This window comes from Bacillus rossius, chromosome 1, assembly GCF_032445375.1.
Source record: "Bacillus rossius redtenbacheri isolate Brsri chromosome 1, Brsri_v3, whole genome shotgun sequence".
Classification (NCBI taxonomy): Eukaryota; Metazoa; Arthropoda; class Insecta; order Phasmatodea; family Bacillidae; genus Bacillus; species Bacillus rossius.
Window position 1 is genome coordinate 20,758,657 of NC_086330.1, and position 24,006 is coordinate 20,782,662.

At 37.0% G+C, this 24,006-nt stretch overlaps 1 protein-coding gene across 1 annotated transcript in view; it reads left to right on the plus strand.

Annotated features, from left to right (window-relative positions):
* The window catches only part of LOC134527176 (nose resistant to fluoxetine protein 6-like), a 51,749-nt gene that overhangs the window by 20,116 nt on the left and 7,627 nt on the right, over positions 1–24,006 (plus strand). Inside the window, exons 4-9 of the mRNA XM_063359585.1 lie at positions 10,066–10,160; positions 11,481–11,671; positions 15,045–15,205; positions 16,202–16,373; positions 17,662–17,858; positions 22,171–22,324. Coding sequence (XP_063215655.1) covers positions 10,066–10,160; positions 11,481–11,671; positions 15,045–15,205; positions 16,202–16,373; positions 17,662–17,858; positions 22,171–22,324 — 970 coding nt within the window. The remainder of the gene's footprint in view (positions 1–10,065; positions 10,161–11,480; positions 11,672–15,044; positions 15,206–16,201; positions 16,374–17,661; positions 17,859–22,170; positions 22,325–24,006) is intronic.

Here is a 24,006-nt window from a genome sequence, read left to right on the forward strand (position 1 = left end):
TAACTTTTTTATTTATTATCCGATTTTAATGAAATTTTTTTAAAATTTATAAAAAAATTCACTTAATAAATTTTAATAATTTTTTTATAAAAAAACAAACATTAACGACATGGAGTTCGGAGTCCTCGGTTCGAACCCGGTGAGGGCAAAAAATAAAAATGGCGGCCGATCCTTCCCTCACAGTGGACGCAGGCAGACTGACCCCCACCACTTTTACCAATGCACATATACCATCAGGTAATATGACGTCATGTCCGCCATCTTGAAAATCCGTAATTTTAATGCTAGAGATTCGGGAAAAATTTTAAAAATCATTAAAAAAATTAAATAATAGAATTAAATAATAAAAATCTTAAAAACCACTGTTTCACGTATCATTATGGTCGCCATCTTGGATTATATAATTGTAGCATGTTTCGTTACGCCCGCCATCTTGTCTTGGTCTGCTGGAGACCGCCTTCTTGTTATCGTTGGCTAGAGTGCGCTGACGCCATGTTAGTTTAATTCTTACCCGCTAGAGTGCAGTAATCATTTATTATTACTGTGACACCCACCATCTTGTAATTTGGTCACCATCTTGAAAATCCGTAATTATTTATCTAGGAATTCGGGAAAAAGTTCAAAATACATTAAATAAATTGACAATAAATATAATGATTGATTATATCGATTCCCGTCCTTGGTTCAAAACCGGTGAGGGCAAAAAAAAAAACATCAGATCCTTCCTCCACAGAAGCCACCTACAGACCGATCTATCGTCACCAATACCAAGGTTCATATATCGTCAGCCGGTATGACATCATGTACGACATCTTGTCTTCATCCGCTGGAGACCACCATCTTGTTTTCGTCTGCTAGAGTGTACCGATACCATGTTAGTATAATTATCTGGTCACCATACCTTTGTCCTCAACTGTTGACCTTGAACTTTTTCCTTGTCCTAAAACTTTGACCTTGACCTTGAACTTTGACCTTGACCTTGAAATTTGACCTTGACCTTGAAATTTGACCTTGACCTTGAAATTTGAACTTGACCTTGAAATTTGACATTGAGCTTGAAATTAGACCCTGACCTTGAAATTGACCTTGACCTTGAAATTTGACCTTGACCTTGAAATTTGACCTTAACCTTGAACTTTGACCTTGACCTTGAAATTTGACTTTGTCCTTGTCGACCATCATGGACCCGACATTTTATGTTCAGTAGATGCTACCAGGAGCTACCACCTGCTGGAGTACGCCATCTTGCGTGTGTGTACTCGTATTATAGAGTACATTTCCATCTGGATAATTTTATTCTAACCCGCTACAGTGCAGTAATCATTTATTATGGAGGTGCCCCCCGCCACCTTGAAATTCGGCCGCCATCTTGAAATCATGTATTAATGTAGCTAGAAAAGCGGGAAAAATCCAAAATTCATCAAAAAATTCACTCATTAATTTACATATTGAATCGTTGGATTCCTGCCCTCGATTTGATACTTGAACAGTGACAAGTGTAATTAAATATTAAATAAATTAATATTCTTTTTTTTCCATTACCTTTCGCGGAGTTTATAAATTATTCTCTCTTCAAAAATAAAACACAAGTCAATGTACGTCAATGTTCGACGAATTAAATACGTTACCGATAAGCCTAACATGAAAGTATAGTTTTTCGATAATCTGAATAACCTCTAAGCCGTTCATGTACAAAGCCACACATATAGACCAATTAATTGTCTTCAGTCTATGAGACCGAGTCATGAAAAATGTCAGTCATATAGACCATGAACTCAGTACACACAGAAAAATGGAATTTACACACAGGAAAACGGAATTTACACACAGGAAAATGGAATTTACACACAGGAAAACGGAATTTACACACAGGAAAATTGAATGTACACACAGGAAAACTTAATGTACACACAGGAAACGAAATGAAGAAACATTACACACATGAAAAATAAATAAATGTACACACAGTACACACAGGAGACGGAACGTACACACAGGAAAACGGAATGCACACACAGTACACACAGGAAAACGGAATTTACACACAGTACACACAGGAAAACTGAATGTACACACAGGAAATCGGAACGTACACACAGTACACACAGGAAACGGAATGATCACACATACAGTAGCGGAAACACACACACAGGCTTAGTTAGAAATCAGGATACAAGAAATAAATCATACTTTTTTAAAATATAAATAATTCATTTCATTTTTCAATAGTGCACGCATGACAGTTAATCAATGATTATTGTATGTAGCCAGCTTTTCGCAGTTCGTTAAGTATGGACGATACTTCCTCAATATGCGAGTAGTTTCCTTTACGAACAGATGCCACCAACAGTCTTAGCCGGTCAACCAATATGTTTGGATCTTTCCATGATGTGGAATCAATCGCTTCTGCCACCATCTTCCTTGCTTGTTTATCATGAATATTATTATCTCTGTTGTCTTCCGTTTTAACACCAACCTCAGGGTTACTTTCTTTATCGAGACAGTGATCATCACAAGCTTGATCAGATTTATTTAATATATCTCGTCGTTTCCATCGCTTCGGCCTCAGGACACCACCACATTCTTCGATCTTGTCAGCTTTATGTTCTGCATCACAGTCTATACCTTTGTAAACAGCCTCAGAGTCACTGTAGCAATCACCGTAGAAAACAACGTCTTCACCCAGATTACTGCAAGAACTCGATATCGTTGATGTCGAAGTGTCTTCATCGCCTTTATGCTTCTTTTTTAGGAGTCCATCATTTTTACAAAGTATGGAGGATCTGCTAAATATAGGCTTGAATGTGTTCTCACTTTTCACGGTGTTGATACCTTTATTAGTTTCAGTCTTCCCGAAGCCATCATCATCCATCAATTTATGTTCTTCGTCACGATCGGGTGAGCTAATACCATCACGCTCAGGACAAGGAAAATTATTGTCGTAATGCAGATCTCTCTTCTTTAGTCTAGTGGCTCCATCAATGTCCTCTATGCCGTAAGTAGTCTTGGCTTTACATGTTCTACCATGCCTTTTTAAGCTGTCAATTCGTGTTAACGACCTGCTACATCGATTGCAGCTTAACATTTTGCGTAGTGGGTTTTTAGCACAATCATTCTTCTCATGTCGTCTAGCATTCCTTCTCATGACAAAATCCTTGCCACAGTATCTACAGCGGCTTCCTTCCGATTCAGCTGCAGATAACAAACCATGATCCATGGTAGCTTCTGTGACTAATGTTAGATACAAACTGTCAGTTTTCTCCAATTGGAACCATTTCTTAAATATAATTTTTTAAATATTTCATCAGCGAGAGCGAAGTTATCTAACGCAAAGCAAATTGATGCAAGTAGTTCTGGCTGTAATCAACAGATGTCGTCACATGTTGCTTGCAGGTAAATATTATTTGGGTCAAACGTCAAGTGCTAGTCACACATAGGGTAAGGAACATGTGTTCGATACCTATCTCAGTCATTGTAGCATCTATGTATTTCTCTTATCTCATGTAGAAAAATATCTTCCAATGCATACGAATTTAAACTTATTCACGTGCCTCTAGTCAAAAGTACCTAAATTTAAGCACGTTAACCTAAAAAAAATGCTCAAGGATAGAGTCAGAAACTACGCGATCGAGACACGCCTACCGTCACCAGAAAATGAACATTGACCCCTCGCGCGGGAATTACAAGCTAGCAGAATGATGCGACACTCATATGTTTTGCTCGAGACATGCATACATCACGCCGCTAGCCTTCCAACTCATTTCACGTAAAACACCAGTGAAATAATAATCCAGCATACGTAAAGTACTTGCTGGATCCACTTCAAAGTATACATCACGGGTCCATAGCAGAAAATCAGCCTACGAATGTATATCTTGCTACCTACAAAAATAAACGTTTAGCACATATACGAGAGGAGTCGAACTCCACATACCATACTCAATACTCTGATAATTATAAGCGACAAAAAATTGTAAAATCAAGACCCCGGCCAGTATACATTCATTTTCCCATGTTGTAAAAATTCATGTTAGTAATCAGCAACGAAGGAGTGAGTAACTTGGACGAAGAACCGCTTTCCAAGTATCCAGAATCTTACTGATACAGCCCATCCAGTGCACCAGCATACTCCGAAGTGTGGTAAATTGATAAACATTCTTTAATTATTTAATATCACCTCCGTAGTGTACACCAATATATGACAGGTTACGATTTAAGACCATAAATTTCCCACAAGTCTGTTAGTTTTATTTCGGGAAGTAATAAATTATTTCTCAAAAATAATAAATCAAGTTCCTATCAGATTTGCTCTAATGTTACGGCATTACCTGTACCTGCACTTTACCAAACAACCATCTCCCATAAAAATCTTAAGAATGCAGATGGCATACTCAGACAAAAATAATTTAAGCATTATTGGTAAACAAAAATAATACACACAAACAAGACAAAACGGACATTACAAATCCGACCTAAATTACGTGTCACATGTAGTTTATTACATTAAGATGAATGAAGTAGGTTAAGAAAAATATATAAAAAATTCTTTAATTCTATAATTTATTTAAAATTGTACATTTATACACAATAAAATCTGACATGGTATATATATCGTATACATTTCTCAGTTCATGCGACATTCATTTTTATTAAAATAAATTATTATAGTTCGTTTTAAGAGTGAAAAAATACAAATAATTCATACAGATCACGATACATCAGATCAGGAGTGTAACACCTTAGAGGACCAGAAATTATGCTAGAAACCCGCCTTTACAAAATTTATAATGTTTTTTCAAGTAAAATTTTCGTGTAACCTGTATACCGCACTTCTCACACAGAAACTTTACATGGTCAAGATTTCTTCTGCAGCCATGCTTTTCATGGATGCGTGTAGTTCGTAGTCGTTCAAATCGTTTACCACAGTAGCAGCACTGATACAGATATTCATCGCAATTACTATCGCTTCCCCGCTGTACAACTTGCAAATGAACTTTGCTTTTACAATGCCTAATCAAATTACTTTTGTTTGTGAAATTTACACCACACAAGTCACACGGAAATGTCACACGATTAGCGTTTCTTCTACAGACATGATTTTCATGTCTTCTTGCATGTTGACGGTATTTAAAACTTTTGTCACAGTACGTACACAGATGTCTCGTCGTTAGACCTTGAGTCACCGACGGCTCGGAAAGTATCTTACTTTCAATGTACACTGCTGTTGTAGGCGACGAAGTCCCGTATGTTGCATGAGCTGGAGATTTCCCAGTCGACATTGACAGATCATCTGTACTGGTTGCCAAAGAATCTGATGTATACACGACTGATGCAGAAGCTGGAAATTGCTCACAAAATGTTTTATTTACCAAATGCGGTGTAGTTGCAGGTATCGGAGTCTTCTCTGCGTTCGATAATGCACACATTGAAGTCTCTTGGAGTGAAGAGACAGTAGATTCAGCCATCATCGGGATCTCTGGAGATGGTAGCCTCGTTACCATCGGAATCTCTGGAGCTGCCCTCATCGTTGTCATCGGGATCTGATTCGTCATCATCACCTCCGTCGTCAGGGACCCCGGTGAAGACGCGAGACCCTCCGTCAAGATCTCTACAGTCGTTGACCCCGCCACCATTGGGATTTGTACCGATGTTGACGTTGCTACCATTGATTTCGGATACACATCAATATTCATATACAAGACTTATATGCAGACGAGCCAATCCATCAGATCTGCACTGTACCACTACAAGAGGTGGACTGAGGGACCTGCTGTCTAAGACTCGCTTAAATAACCATGTTCGCTTGTATAATACGCAAGTCAATACATCATCCATTGTTATTACTTAAAAAAATTATGAATTTCAAGGAATGAGAATTTAAATTATATATACAAACAACTAATCGCACAACCTACATACACGGTTAATTTACACTTAATAGAGGAGCAAGAGTCTGTAATCAATGGAACTTTCACAACCCAAACAAAATTTAAACTAGGTACCCAAATTTAAATATTATTATGTACAGCTACACATAACATCCAACTGACTCCAAATGACTACAACACATGACTAAAATAATTTATACGATACCAGGCTAGGTCCAAAGTCAATCTTTTTTTGTACCTCTCATCTACAGTTCAGAGGACCTTCAGTGTTGATAAAGCTACAGCCAAGACATGTCCAGTACCATACATCATCAAAGCCTTCAAAGTCGATCTTTGTTAAGCCTTACGACAAAAGTCTCCGAAACAAGAGACCTACTCAATAAGTTTACTAGACATTTTAAGCTTGTCATAGCACACATCGATAAATATCTTCGTAAATAACCCAAAATATTATCAGACCAAGCATTCGATTTATGCGCATACAGTAGGTCACCAACATATTCATCAACACATGTCCATTCTACATTAAGCTCCTCACTTACTTATATCAGCCTACTCGACTACACTCAGCACACATAAACTGAAAGAATTCAAATAACATCATATTATTTATTTACATTCAAATATTTAACAGCATGCCGACTGCTAATTAAATAAGCCTGACAGTGAACATGTTAGCAAAGTTTACTTTTATATAGGACCAGGAATCCATTGAACCTTCAGAACCTAGCTACACATACACAGTGCTGGATGCAAGGAATTCTACACTCATTAGCCATCACTGACACTCATATTACATCATAGGCACTTGAGTCAACACTCATTTACCATCATTAACATGCACACAAATGCAAATTAACCATCATCGACACTCAATTCAACACTCACATTCCATAATCTAATCTCAATTCGGCACTCATTTTCCATCATCGACACTCAATTCAACACTCACTTTCCATAATCTAATCTCAATTCGGCACTCATTTTCCATCATCGACACTCAATTCAACACTCACTTTCCATCATCGACACTCAATTCAACACTCACTTTCCATCATCGACACTCAGTTTCCATATTCGACACTCAATTCAACACTCATTTTCCATAGTCGACACTCAGTTTCCATCATCGTTACTCATTTTCCATAATCGACACTCAATTCGACACTCATTTTCCATAATCGACACTGAATTCGACACTCATTTTCCATAATCGTCACTCAATTCGACACTCATTTTCCATCATCGACACTGAATTCGACACTCAATTTCCATCATCGACACCCAATTCGACACTCATTTTCCATCAACGACACTCAATTCAACACTCATTTTCCGTCATCGATACTTAATTCTACATACTCTTTCCTTCTTCGACACTCATTTTCCATCATCTACATACAGTAAAATGGAAACTTTCCATCATCCAGACACACACACAGATACATATATAAATATATTCATACTCAACTCAATTCTTTAAAGTAGCAAACACATGAACTTTATTAGGGCATGAATAACGACACATTTTAACAACAATTTTTAAAATTATATTTATATCAAAAATACAAAAGTATAAAATTTCATCAGTCAATACACATTACTAACTTATTATATATACCCTGAAATTCTAAGTTCATCAAGAATAGTCCACGTTTCTTTGATAACTGATACAATTTCGTCATCTTGCGAAACAAGTTAAAGTCGCAACCTGTTCGTTAACACGTTCGGGTCTTTCCACGATATATAATCAATTTCACTTGATGCCACCATCTTCTTCGAATGTTTGCTGAACATATTCTGAAAATCGTTGTAATAATGATTATGATAATTTGTATCATCATCATCGGTGCTGTCCACATCTTTATCAAACACACTGACATCTTCATCTTGCATATCCTAGTATTTCGAATTTTTTGACATTGGAGTACCATCATTGGTATCAAGCTTACTTGCTAATTTTCCAAAAAAAATATTCCAAAGTCCGTAGAAGTCTACTATAAGACGACTTGTCACTTTTTCTGGAGATGTTACTTTCATTATCTTCTACCTTACTTATATCTTCAACACCAGTTAAGCTATTTCCTTCCTCAAGACCTGGAGATATTTTAACACAATCGCTTTTAAGACTAGGTAGATCAATTTAATTGTAAGACATACTGTCCCCGAGCATAGCGTCTCCATCTACGTACTTTATCTCCTGCGCGAGCTTGGCTTTACAAGTTTTATCGTGTCTTTTTAAATTATCTCTTCGTGTCAACCGTCTTCCACACTTACCACAAATTAGTATTTGACGGTATGGGCTTTTAACACATTCTTTCTTTTCATGTCTACGAGCATTATAGATGTTATCAAAGTATTTGCTACAGTATGTACAATGTCTTCCAGATCGAGATCGATATTTGTGTATCGTACCTTCACTAGTCTGTACGTACTCCATAATGGTTGAATAGCAACTAAAAGTATTTTTTAGGTACTTCGTATTTTTATGTATGAACATTCATCAATTATTTACGAAAAAAGATTTTTTTTTTGCTCATTTTGAACAAAAAAATCATGTTCCACGTAGTTTTACTACCCACCTTCATATTTCCTCATATGTTATTTTGTAAAAGCAACCAAAGTTGGTTGTAGGTTATGGAATGCTCACTCACGATCTCTTGAAAAAGGTGTACCTCCCTAGATCTCAAGAGGAAGAACATTGACCTTATTTAAAAATTAGTGAATAATATCATGGTCTAGCAAGAATCATAAGATAATCTATTCTCATATTAGCAACCATCATGTATCAGTTGTCTGTATAAGCAGTCAATGTTTTGTGTGGGATGCAGGATGCTCCCTTACGATCGCAACAGAAGGAGGGCTTCGCTAGAACTCAAGGGGAAGGGAAATCTTCGTGTGTGATAGCGTTTCTCAGTTGTTTCATGACGTAGTAATCGTCTGATTAATGAACTTTTTTTTGCCTGATTTCCACCTGTTAAAATTCTTTTTTAAGTGTTGATTTGATAATATGACTTCGGAAATTTATACGAAACTCTGAATAAAATTACCTGTCTTAGACACCAAGAACAATACAGTTTGTCCTTCATGTTAATGCTTATCAGCTGTCTCAAAGCATATTATTTGTCTGAGTAAGGATATTATTGTTTAAATTCACCTGATAAAAATATTGTAAGTGGTGATTTATTGACAGAATTTCACTAATTAAATGTAACTCTGAATAGAAAAGGACATGACTCATTTAGTAAAAAATTCTTCATGCAGAGATAGATTTCTCAAAAATAATCAGGAGCACTCGGAGAAAACCATCAGATGTCTAGCCAGGAATAATCAGAAACACTTGGAGAAAGCCATCAATATATTAAGAAGAATAATCAGGAGCACTGGGAGAAAAACATCAGATGTCTAGCCAGGAATAATCAGAAACACTTGGAGAAAGCCATCAATATATTAACAAGAATAATCAGAAGCACTCGGAGAAAACCATAAGATGTCTAGTCAGGTATAAACAGGAGCACACGGAGAAAACCACCATAATATTGTCAAGAATAATCGGAAGCTCACGCAGAAAACAACCATAATATTGTCAAGAATAATCGGAAGCACACGGAGAAAACCACCATAATATTAACAATAATAATCGAAAGCACACGGAGAAAATCACCATAATATTGACAAGAATAATCGGAAGCACACGGAGAAAACCACCACAAGTTTTCTTTGATATCATAAAAATACAGAAAAAAATATTTAATAAATAACAAAAAAAATAATAAAAAATTTTAAATGACAAAATAAAATACAAAAAGTACATAAAATTCTGACTTGTACTAGAACTATATCTTTGCTCAACAATGAGAAGTTCACAAGCTAGCAGAATCTGTTTATGTATTGTGTTGTTTGTCATGTTATATAATAAATTTACAATATTTTACAGAACTCACCAAATATGTATATCCTAGTTTAAAATATTATATGAATCCATTTTACTAATAAGATCCAAAATTAATGAATGTTAGGCATTCTTTTATTCGAAGCGTCTGTGTAAAATATTAACTCAATGATGTTTTGTTAAATGTCAGTGTTAGTATAACGTGGGTATATAAAAAAGTCACTTTTTTTTGTTATAAAAATACATACATTTATACCATTTCTGTTCGTGTGTGTGTGGTTTCAGAGCTTTAATGATTGTACTCGTCACACTTCTGATCTGCGGTTCCTTCTTCGATATTTTAACTCGGAAGTTAAAATACGATACCAGCCAAGATAACAGTGAGTACCTATACAAAATGAAATAAAAATTTTGGTTGTCTGTAAAGTCGGTTCACGGACGATAGTTTAACGTGACAACGTCATAACAAAACATTGATGAAATGGTTGCAAACTTTTATGAATAATATTGAATCATTTTTATTTTAATAATAAAAAAATAAATACTTGAAATTATACTAGTAATCAGATTTTTAAAATGCAAGAATAATTAACCTTTATAGCCGAAATTGTTGTTGTAATAAGCAACGAAAACCACATAAACTTTTCACTTCACTTTATAAACAGTCGACGAAACAGTTCACGAGTAGATGTAAGTTGTGTGCTGCCGCTGTCTTTTTTCTCCTCGGACGCATAGGCCAATCGAGTGGAAGAGAGATAGATGCGGCGCAAGCGTACAATGAGCGTAACGGGACACAGAGTAACGTAACAATGTGCATAACGGGACACTTTTTCGTGCGTGCATCCGGCGTTCATCGATTTATTAGACGTCACGTCAAAAACAGTTTTAAACGAATAGTTAAAGAAAATGGGGAAAAAAATCTTCAGCGAGATAAAGTTATACAAAACATTTCCCTTCAATATTTATTTTTTAAAATATATATATATAATATATTGAGCTCATAACTGGCTCACTGATTGACTCTGTAACGCTGTAACATAGCGCCTACCTGAAGAATGCCAACGTGCGACGGGAAGTCGCCCACCAGGGGCCCGAGGCCGGTATTCTGCAGGTATCCACACGTGCTGTTTCTCACATTATTTACACTTTCATAATTTTTTTTATGTGTGTTAAGAAGTGCATTTAAATTTTGCACCAAGAGATGGCGCTAGAAGTTTATATATATATATATATATATATATATATATATATGAATATTTAATCATTCTTTTACTTTTCGATGACCATTATCTAACTTCGCAAATTTAATAAGTATTCAATTTAGCGCTGAAAATAAATTATTATCACGCGAGTATTTTGTTATCATTCATTTAAGATTTTTGAATGAGACATTTTACAGACAATGTAGTTTTTCAAGAGATTATTCATGATTTTTTTAAACTTTTTTTTATTGTATAATAAATAAAACATAAAAATTTTCATTGTACAACATCAAAAGAAATTAAATTTTTAATTAATTTTTAGTGTGTATTAGCTAAATTTAAGTGTTTGTTACATTCATTTTTTAAACTGGCGCGTAAGGCACTTTACAACTAACTAGTTGTATATTGTTGGTTAAAACTTGCACACACTGACCCTATAGGTGTGCAGTTAATAACTGACTAACAATGGCAATATTTCCAATCCTCTATCTGTTGCAGCTGCAACGTCAGTTCTGAAATCGTTTTCCATTTTTATGAACGGGCACGAAATGATAACGGCTAAAACAAACAAAAACCACGTCGGATGTCTGAATGGTATTCGATTCATCAGCGCAGTGTGGGTGATTCTGGGACACAAGCTGGTTGGACTCATGCTGACGAACACAGAGAACTGGACAGTTTTCTTGGAAGTGAGTATACTTTATGTATTGTAGCCCCGAATAAATTTTACACGAATCAATGTTACAGATGTACGTTCAAACAAATCAACCTCGCAAATTGCAGTAATGTATTGAGACTAAAACCCAGTATACACGAGATTATTTTAAGCTCACGTGTACTTTTTTCTACAAATCGAACTGTAGTGAAATTGCGTCGCATGAACTCCCACCGAATATGCTAGAGAAAAATATTATTCAAACTTTTTAGACTAATATGTGCGACATAAGGGTGGCTATATTTCACTATATTTCTTTGAAAATTCCAAAACGGATAATTAAGGTTTGCTTTCTCTTATGTATAAATTCTAGCCTTTTTTAAGCATACACATTTATTAATGAGGCATAAATTCGAAAAACAACCTGTAAATTTAATATGTGTTATTAAAAGGTAGTGACAAGTCTTTGACGATAGGTTCTGTTAACTCACCTGTTTTTTTATTGTTTTTTTAAAATCCCATTATTGCAATTATTTTATAATGAAGAACAATTAAAATACGCTAAAATTCTTGTTGAAATATTTAAACACCCTAGGATTTTGTATAAGGACATTGAAAATACTGTGAAAGCGCGAAATATTGATAAATTACTTACGCAAGTTCGCTGTTACAAATTTTCACCTTAAAATTACGAAGAACGCTAGTTACAAATTATCCAGGGACCTTCGGAAATTTACGGAATTCTTAGTAATTTTACTGTTGTAGACTTCACTTACTTTGAACACGAATCAACAAAATTTATCTTATTATTTAAAAAAAAATTCCAAATATTGTTTTTGGTCTACAGCAAAAATCTACTCATTTCTTCCGCATGCGTGTTTACATTGTTTACACCGAAATGTACATTTCATAAGTCGGAATTCGACGCATATCTATGAAGACCCGGTTTTCTGGGATTACGAACAACTATTTGTTTATTAGAGGTAAATTATTCGTCGAAAATTCCGTAAATTTACTTTGATTTCTAGCAGATTAATAATAAAATTATTAACTTATGAAGTTCCTAACTTAATGATCGAAAAAACGAAGTTTGTAGAACTATGCGAATAGTTGTTACTTCTAACAGTTTATTTATACGTTTATTAAAACGCTTTTATTTTTAATTCTTTCTAATAGCTCTCCCGCTTTCTCGCTTGAGACGTAATTGGATGCAGTTATCTGTGTATTGTGGGTATTGATTGTATTTAATGTCTATACCAATATAAATTAATGTGCTGGAAAATAAAATATGTTTTGTATTGGAGATAAAACAAAGTTATGTGTTGTGTTTTATGTAGAGTGGATATTTGTTTATGATTATCATATTAAGTAAATTGAAATATAAATGAGATGGATGTTGTGAATTTTTTTCATTTGTTTAATTCGGCTGTCGCGTTCGGAAAAAAATGTAGGGGCATGTAAAGTAAAAAAACAAAATTACTCTTTTATGTATGTTTAATCTGAAAAGCTGCGCTTCCATTAGATTGCTGTACACAAATGTGAGCTTTTATATAAAGGCTGCGGGGTGATATCATCAACTTGTTAAAAACGCACATTAGCTGATTGGTGGTTAGAAATTATATACATTCAAAACAAATGATACCGCTCACCTGTCTCACAAACACACACACACACACACACATTTTTCGAAAAACTAAACATCAATTTTAATATTCGAGTACCACCAATATTAACTAATCTTATTTTGACCCAAAAATTAATCATGTCAAAGAGAACATGCCTGAGTGGAAATTGAGACTAAAAGCTGGATTTTTCTCCGGAAAAAGAGTTAAAGCAATAAAAAAAACTGGTTAGGGAAGCAGCCAATGGTATGTTGTATTGAGGGGGATTAGCCCCTGCCTTGTTTGATTTTCCCATGGATGCAAACACGGATTCCCAAATTCTTACAGATTTTTAAAATGCAAGAATAATTAACCTTTATTGCCGAAATTGTTGTTGTAATAAGCAATGAAAACCACATTAACTTTTCACTTCACTTTATAAACAGTCGAGTGGAAGAGAGATAGATGCGGCGCAAGCGTACAATGAGCGTAACGGGACACAGCGTAACGGAGCAATGTGCGTAACGGGACACCTTTTAATGCGTGCTGCCGGCGTTCATTGATTTATTAGACGTTGTCACGTCAAAATAAAAAGCTCGGAAGATTTATTAGAGTAAGTATCAAAACATTTGGAATTGCGAGGTGGCGAGGGTTTATCCCCCTCAAGGCTCACTCTCACACGCCATTACTATTATTTGAAAACTTTTCCTGGCAAAAATTATCTTTAAAAGTAATAACTAATTAATATCTAACAGCGGTAAAATGCCACGCAAATGTTGACAGCTATTATCATTTGTGATCTCTTTCACTGCTCGCAAATAACCACACTGTACCTGCCCACTGCGTTTGTCTGTGTTGTTATATATATATTTTTCAATTACTTAGTTCCTTCAACGGAATTCTTGTGCTGTATTATGTTTCTATTTTGACCAATTTTTGTCCGTGCTGCCGTCATCGTGTTGTCCATAATACTTGTTTAGTTTCATCGCTCGTTCCGTTTGTCCATCATTTGTTTCCTTGTTGGTTACTGTGATATTTTTTATCTTCATAATTTTATTTATCATTGATTTTCGGAATTTTTCCATGACAAACAGTGCAAAACTGCTATGGCGTAGGTACGAAAAACTGCATTAAAACAAATAAACATATTATGGAAAAAAAATTGGTTTTCTGTAAAGTCGGTTTACGGACGATAATTTAACGTGACAACGTCATAACAAAACATTGATGAAACGATTGCATAGTTTTATGAATAAAATTGAATCATTTTTATTGAATTATCACTATTTTTTATGGATACAAAGAAGGAGTGAAATGAAATCTACAATTTTAATAGATAAATTTTCTTTTATTTGCACTCATTAATCCAAATATGTATATTCCTTTAACGAAGAGATTATTTCAACTATAACTTTTATACATGTTTACTATTTAACTTCTTCCAATCTATGTTATTCTGTTAAGGATAGGACGATGATAGGAAAAGTTGGAAACGAATGGGAGTGTTTCAAGTTTAATGTGCCTCGAAAAAGTCAAATCGATGGTTGTTCCAATCGAGTGGAAGAGAGATAGATGCGGCGCAAGCGTACAATGAGCTTAAAGGGACACAGCGAAACGGGACAGTGTGCTTAACGGGACAATGAGCCATCCTTTAACGTGCGTGCAGCCTGGAGTTCATCGATTTATTAGACGTTGTCACGTCAAAAAAAAAATAAAAATCAGTGCCCCAAAAACCAAACGCAAAATAACTATTGGAATAGTTCACCACCTCGGCCAAAGTGACCGATCCTGGACCTTTGTGCGCAGAATCGGTTCTCGTACATGAGGATGTTCCTGCACAACGCATTCGTGGCGACGGACACGTTCCTGCTCGTGAGTGGCTTCGTGCTGAGCTACACCGTGTTGCGGTACCTCGACAAGACGTCCACACTCAACATCCCGATCTTCTACCTGGAAAGGTACCTCAGGTGAGAAGAGGCTTCATTTTGAAGCTACACAAATCGATCAAGTCGCCAGGAAACTGAATCATGTTTTCATTCAAGTGTGCGGAACTGCAGTGAATCATGATGTCCGTATAAGTGTCCGACACTCGTCAAAAATATTTCAACTCTGTTCATAGACAGTATTTCTGAAAGGGGGGAAAAATATTTAAATCAATGTTTTGAACTTTGGCTAGATAATTTAACTAATGTTGAGATTAATCTAATAGTTAAGAAGTTTTTTTTTGGAATCATATGTACATTTTTATCCTTTAATCGTAATTTTTAATCTTATTCATTGTTGTGATATTATAATATTTTATTTTACTTAACAATTATTTTAACTTGAAAAAGTTTTAGCTTTTAAAATAGTAAATAATAGCACTCAACAGCAATAGCTCTCTCGCACAAGTTTGCTTTTGCGAATGTTGAATATACGGGAAAAATTTTTAGTGTGATTGTGTAAGTAATGTTCAAAAAAGAAATTATATAAAAGTCACTGCAATTACAAATTTTATTACATTCTTACACATGTTTGGAATTATAAAGTACACTTTTCAATTTATAGCGTTTTAATGTCAAGACTTAGTCGCAGTTATCACATCCTTTACCTTTATATCAATTGATTTAAACCAGTCATGAAATGAAAATTATTTTTTTTTGAAAATGGCGTAAGTTGGCTCGGCAGGAATAAAGATAATGACCCCTAATTATTCACGTAAATGCGTACATGTGCCTTACTATCGGCATCCGCATAAATCTCCATTTTAACAAGTGTATTGACTGCAAATATGTCGACGAGCATGCGTGCTCATGCACAATAATGATCATCTGTGGGTAAAATAAAATAAAATAAATAAATAAAAATGTAATGAGTTTGTTTAGTTAATATGCAGTTATTGTCATTCACGTTTACACTAAAAAAAAAAACACAAAATATGTTTAACAGTTCATGTAGACCGCGACCACATGCTTTGTTCGCAGACTTACGCCAGTTTACGCAGTCATAATATTTTTCCACGCGACGGTGATGGTCCACATGGGCTCTGGACCGAGGTGGTTCCACGCCATGCAGACTGAGCGGGAAAACTGCTTGAAGTACTGGTGGAGCAATTTGTTGTACGTCAACAACTACGTGGGACAGTCAAAAAACATGGTAGGACAACATATGTTGAATGTAAACATAGCAAATATTTTTTGTATTTTTTATCATGTCAACCTATTAATGTAGTTTTAAATGTGTAAATTCAATACAATTTAAATTTTATAGGTTTGTGCCCAGATAAACTTCATACAAAAGTATATTTTTTTCCCTCTAGAATTTATTGACGAATTATTACTTATAATATAGATAAAATAACCGTTAACGTTTTTGGCTATGACGATCAAAAAACCACAGTGTCAAAAAAATGAATCAATTCAAATAAAACCTTTTAAAAACATATAAAGATTGCTTGACTGATAATATGTCATGTCTCCATTTTTTTATTTTAATTTTATTTGGGCGTATTGTTTGTAAATGAATCGGCCATTACTTATAGCAAAGATATACCAAGAGTAATTTCTGGAAACAGCGGAATTACGAAATATGTATTTCGATCGAGGATTCGAAGCCGACTTTTCTGGAAAGCAAGTCTATTGTCTTATCACCACACCATGTCAGAAATTGGTTTACTTTTATTTAAACTTATTACAATATTTAATGTCGGAAATAAAAGATTACATGACCAACCACGAGTTAAATGTATGCGTGTATTAGATAAGGGTTTTCCGTTATTCCCGTTATATTCCGTAAGTGCTCTGACGTCACTGTGGTGTTCCCCGGTGACGGTGACCGTTTGGGGTTTGGACATAGTCCTTCGATCTTGACGCCCTTCCAAGAATCACCATTAGTCTTAATTAGTAGCGAATACAGGATTTTTTGGGAGGGAATTCAAAGGAGGGGAAAATTAGAATTTTTGCGTTTGGAAACCTTACATCAACAACGAGGTATTTGAAGATACATTATCATTCTTATTATGCTAACCTATTTTGTGTTAGTTCCAGATGTTGAAATTTCTCGCCTTGCCTCAACCAAAACTTTATACTGTCTTCACTGAGATCTCGGATACGTTTTTATCACTTTAGGGGAATGGGATATTTACCAGTTAACCCCTTCCCTCTTGCTTCTACCATTGGTATAGACCATTTTTGCCCACGCATTAAAGCCCTGCAAGAAAGATCAAACTAATATTTGGACTCGAGGTGGCAGTAGTTGACTCGTATGATCGGATTTCCATTATAATGCCAGGGTACATACTGAGATGCGACACATGCCTTGTACTAGCCCGGAGAGATGACTGGCTCTCGGGTTTATTACTTCAAATATGTGTAGCATCAGCAGTTGCTGCTATAACAATACATGTGCCGTATTTCTCGATCACACCTCGCACGTATGCATGCAGTGCCTGGAGACGGGCTGGTACCTCGCCGTCGACATGCAGCTGTACGTGGCGTCGCCGCTGCTGCTGTACCCGCTGTGGCGTCGCCCGCGCGCTGGCCTCGCCCTGCTGGCGGCCCTGCTGGCGGCGTCCGTCACCGTACCCGCCGCCATCACCGCCACCTACCGCCAGCCCGGCCTGCCCTCCTTCAACCTCTTCAAGTGAGTCTGGGAAGCGTGACTTCTTACCCTAGGTTGAATCGCCGACTGACCCCCCCCCAGCCCGCCCTGGCCTTGCCCTGCTGGCGGCGTCCGTCGCCGTGCCCGCCGCCATCACCGCCGCCTACCGCCAGCCCGGCCTGCCCTCCTTCAACCTCTTCAAGTGAGTCTGGGAAGCGTGACTCCTTACCCTAGGTTGACTCGCCGACTGACCCCCCCCCCCAGCCCGCCCTGGCCTTGCCCTGCTGGTGGCGTCCGTCGCCGTGCCCGCCGCCATCACCGCCGCCTACCGCCAGCCCGGCCTGCCCTCCTTCAACCTCTTAAAGTGAGTCCGGGAAGCGTGACTCCTTACCCTAGGTTGACTCGCCGACTGACCCCCCCCCCAGCCCACCCTGGCCTTGCCCTGCTGGCGGCGTCCGTCGCCGTGCCCGCCGCCATCACCGCCGCCTACCGCCAGCCCGGCCTGCCCTCCTTCAACCTCTTCAAGTGAGTCCGGGAAGTGCGACTCCTTACCCTAGGTTGACTCGCCGACTGACCCCCCCTCCAGCCCGCCCTGGCCTTGCCCTGCTGGCGGCGTCCGTCGCCGTGCCCGCCGCCATCACCACCGCCTACCGCCAGCCCGGCCTGCCCTCCTTCAACCTCTTTAAGTGAGTCCGGGAAGCGCGACTCCTTACCCTAGGTTGACTCGCCGACTGACCCCCCCCCCCCCAGCCCGCCCTGGCCTTGCCCTGCTGGCGGCGTCCGTCGCCGTGCCCGCCGCCATCACCACCGCCTACCGCCAGCCCGGCCTGCCCTCCTTCAACCTCTTCAAGTGAGTCCGGGAAGCGCGACTCCTTACCCTTGGTTGACTCGCCGACTGACCCCCCGAAGGACTCTGGGGTGGGGGAGGAGGACGATCAAGGTGATGGAGCTGTGGTGACTAAGGTAGCGGAGGGGGTCAAGCCCTGGCCAACTTTTATAATTAAAATGGCGGTTCTGATCTCCTTACCCTAGGTTGACTCGCCGACTGACCCCCCGAAGGACTCTGGGGTGGGGGAGGAGGACGATCAAGGTGATGGAGCTGTGGTGACTAAGGTAGCGGAGGGGGTCAAGCCCTGGCCAACTTTTATAATTATAATGGCGGTTCTGATCTCCTTACCCTAGGTTGACTCGCCGACTGACCCCCCGAAAGACTCTGGGGTGGGGGAGGAGGACGATGAAGGTGATGGAGCTGTGGTGACTAAGGTAGAGGAGGGGGTCAAGCCCTGGCCAACTTTTATAATTAAAATGGCGGTTCTGATCTCCTTACCCTAGGTTGACTCGCCGACTGACCCCCCGAAGGACTCTGGGGTGGGGGAGGAGGACGATGAAGGTGATAGAGCTGTGGTGACTAAGATAGAGAAGGGGTCAAGCCCTGGCCAACTTTTATAATTATAATGGCGGTTCTGATCTCCTTATCCTAGGTTGACTCACCGACTGCTCCTTTGATTCATGCTAGGATTACTAGGTGTCGGGTTGGGGAGGAGGAGAGGGGTGCTGGCAGCTATGGCGAACAAGGCAGATGAAGGGGTTACACCCTGGCCCAGTTTTATAACTAAAATTAATGTTTTTATCTTGGAGGGGGAAAGAAGAAGAAATATGTCACCATGATCTGGCGGAGAGCAACAAAGCCAGAGTAGGCTTCAAAAAAAATACAAGTTATCGTTTCGGCGAGGGCATGCGATGTGTGCTGCTGCAGAATCTGAAATAGACTTAGAAAATATTAATTCAGAAAGCTTCGATGGTCAGAATTCGAAATTGTTACCAATAAAGTGAACAGTGACGGTAGCTGAAATGAAAAATGCTAATGTTAGGTGATGAGATTCTCAAAAGTTACTTGCATTAGATTGTTGAAGATTTTAAATCTTTAAAAATTATTTGCAAAGATTCGTGTATGGTATCTTTCGGCTGATTGAAACGAAAATTTTACAAGAATTTGTGTGTAGTAAGTTTAGTTTAATTTTGATTCAAACTTTTAATTAGATTTTTAGGTCTTCGTTGTAGAAATGATTAAAAAAACAATTTTACATGATCCTGCTTTGATAACCCAAACTGTACAACGAATAGCATCACTGCTATGTCATTTTCTGGATTATCGAACGTAAATATCGTTTTCACAGGAATACCAAATATGAACATGTGAAATGTTATAGGCTATTAAAAATGAAACACACTATGTATGTAGACTCTAAATTGTAACCTGACAGTAATGGTAAACTCTGAGTGAACTAATGCAACACAGTAATGCAACCAGGAATTCACCCGAAAAATCAAGATGCAAAAGGATAGGATAAAGCTGAATAACAGAATATGCCGAAACACCGGCTTCTGGATTAGAGACACTTGACTATAATAATTTTTAAAGGTTTTATTTTTTGTACGCTCCCGAAAAATTTAACCAATGACGTAATATACAGATTAAATATTTGTGATAATGCGTAACAAGTACAATTACATGAAACCAGAATTTTCCCGGAGCATTCAGTCTTCCTGAATACAATATTACAATTATTGTAGATGTGGAAAAATCTTAGCTGTATGTTGGTACACGGTATTTTGTTTAAGTAATTTTGTGAATAGATGGGAAATAAGTAAACATTATTACCGGATTTTTAAGTTATATTTGACAGCAAACTTCAATAGAGGAGCAAAGATCAATGTTGTCAAACACGTGACATACGACACGATACAAACACCATTCTTAAAATGAAACCGCAAAACGCCAACTTGGTTTCAAATATTCCATGTTAATTTTTTTTAAAGAATTTAACAGTTAATTATTATGTATGATCAAAAGTAAATTACGAAAATTGAGAGTGTGATTTAAAAGTGGACATGATAATTTTTTGCGGTAAATTTTATGAAATCAAATCATTATAACTTCATCATAACGGTTCAGAAACTACCTGAAGCTCCTAAATTGCACTAACTTAGAGAAACACCGTAGGAAATTAATATAAATTAGCGTAACCAAATCTGGGTGGTGGTGGGTTGGGTTGGGTTAGTTTCAGTTAGATTATTACCAACTTGTTAAACAGAATTATAACTAGGTTTTAAAAACGGAAAATGGTTTTACCATTTTTCCCTAAAATGAAAAATTTTTGTAGATCTATCACACTCGGAATTTTTTAAACAATTCTATTTTAAATTTAGTGTCTGAGTTTCGTCTTATAAGTTAATGTGCAGCATGAAAAACATGAGAACATATGAAGTTGCTCGTTACCAGGGTTACATGTTTCGACACCTCTGGTGAGTACTGAAAGTCTCACTCACATTTTAAAAATAAAACTAAATAACTACATCATTATTTTCAGGCCGGAATAATAAATAACAATAGAGATTTAAACGTGCAACTAACTTTTATATTCTATGTAAATATTCTTCGCTATGTCTTTACGAAGTTAAGAAGAAAATAATTATCCCCAAATAAATACCACCATTTAATTAAAATAATAAAATTATTATTGAAAGGAAAGAGCTGCAATATACCAAATATATAAAAAATTTATAATAGAGCATTAATGTTTCCGTAAAACAATTTATTTAAAAATAATCCAAATTGTCGCAGTGTAAATTGTTTAATCTTCACTAACAAACACAGAATAATTTTTTTGTATTCGTGGTCTAAATTTATGAATAAATACTTATTGATTCAACAAATAATGCATTCTAAGTATTTAAATTATATCATCTAAAAGATTTATTTATTGAATCAAGATTTTTGCCTTTATTGCCGAATTAGTACCATATAGTACATAAAAATGATTAGCTTATTATGGAACTGTAAACTTTAAATACTTTTTATGTTCACTGATTCCATTCTTTACACAGAATTGGTTTTTTATTAAAAAAAAACTTTAACTGCAGGAGCGTTCAAATGGTGAAAACATTTTACCGCCTTTTTTACGGTTGCATCTAATTGCGCGATATTATAGTTAGAGACCCGGAAATTTCGCTGATTCGTCTGGCTTCAGAGTAGAATTTATGGTAATAGGTGTGCTCAGCCAATGTTCGCTTTCCCATTGGTTGATTTCTAAGCAAGAGCATGTGTATCCTCGTTAATTGGCACTACTTGATTCGCTTACTTCTGTCCTAGATGGGCGTAGTTGGCTCGCGGTCCCAGAGGGGCGTGTCCAAGTAACTGCGGGCCAATCATGAACACAGTGCGAGAGTGTGAAGGTTTGCATTCTAACTTGCGACTAAATGAATGCGCGAAATTTCCGTGTGTCTAATTATAGTTGTCTTGACCTGATCTCAAGCTGACGACACTGTTACGTCCTTGTTCGGAACGTTCTAGGGGCACGGACTTCGTCTTGAAGACTGGGAGGTACTACGACCATTTCAACTTGCTGTACACTCCAGCGTACGCGAGAATGGGCCCGTACGTGCTGGGGCTGGGTCTGGGATACCTGATGCACCTCTTCAGGAACAAGGAGATTATTCTGTCAAAGGTGACTGACGAGACGATGTGCAGTAATTATGTCGCCTGACTTGATGTAAGCTTTTGGACGTACGCCATTGCTAAGCACATGTATGTCTGTAGAAGAAAACTACAAAAAACCCAAAAGACAAACACAAATTAAGCAAACAATTGCTGTTGTCAACAGGATATAAACACCACATAATATTCCAAACAGGAATAGGGTCAACAAACAAAGAAAAATGGACTAAGATAACGAAAAAAAACAACCCACAAATGATGACAGCATAAAAATATTGAACCCAAAAAAAAATTCAGCACATTTGAAACGAGACAAAAACACGGCAAAACGAAAAGACGAAACAAACACAATCAATTTCCAAAACAGAAGAGAACAAAAAAAAATCACAAATGAAGACAGCACAAAAATATTGAATATTGAATATTTTTTTGGGTTCAATATTTTTGTGCTGTCATCATTTGCGTTTTTTTTTTTCGTTCTCTTAGTACATTTTTCTTTGTTTTTCTTTGTTTGTTGACCCTATTCCTGTTTTGGAATATTATGTGGTGTTTATATCCCGTTGACAACAGCAATGTTTTTGTTTAATTTGTGTTTTTGTCTTTTGGGTTTTTTGTAGTTTTCTTCTACAGAGATACATGTGTTTAGCAATGGTGTATGTCCAAAAGCTTACAAGTCATGCACTCCCATTGCACAAATCTTTCAAAGATAATAATTATGTCGCCTCATTTAAGCCCTCTTAAGTAATATGTGTTTACACTGGACACTTACATCACCCAATATCTATCTGACACTTTATCATCACCAGTGTAAACATGCCTGACATTAAATGTCACACGCATGTATATACCAATATTTTCTTGGCTCAAGTGTCAACGCTGACCAACCTAAAACCCAGTGCCCGAGAAAAAAATTGAACTCCTGCGATCAGTGTCGAGACCTATTTACTCTCAAGTGTAAATGGTTCTCGAGCGTCTGACATCCATCCCACAATATATCAGATACTTATTGCATGCAACTTGGTGTCAAGTGTAAACACATACAATAGTAGATACATACTTGTATCTAAGATATTTATAGCTTCAGTTCAAGGGCTTTCAGCTTTTGGAATAAGTGTCAGACAGTTCGTGAGTATTTTTTTTGTGAGTGCAATGGCAATTAAGGATGGCCGAGGAGTGATGTAAATGATTATAAAGCGAAGCCAATGTTGTGGCATGTTCATGATACAAGGAGCATGAGTTTTTGAAATAAATGATTAGAGAAATATGACACAATGTTGCAAATAAATATTTAAGACAGAATACAATATGTGAAATCAGATCAAAAGCCAGAAAAAAAGTTCGGACAAGGAAATAGTAATAATTATGTTTCAAAATGGCGCAATTGTATCCCTGGAAACGTTTTTTCAGTATCAATGTAATCTATGTATGCCTAAATACCAACATGAATTTCACATGTAATTTTATGATATTATTTGCAATTTTAACAATATGGAAACCATTTAAACAATATTATACACCCTCGAGGGTTGTTAGTTTCATTTGCTTATCATTTTGTATTTATTTTTCTTATCTAACATCATTTTATTACATTTCATCAGTGCAATATTTTATCTCGTAGCTTTATTTCTGCATCTTACACTTGTTACAGTGTTCAGTGGGCCTATATGCAGGTTAATAAAAATGTGCTAAAAG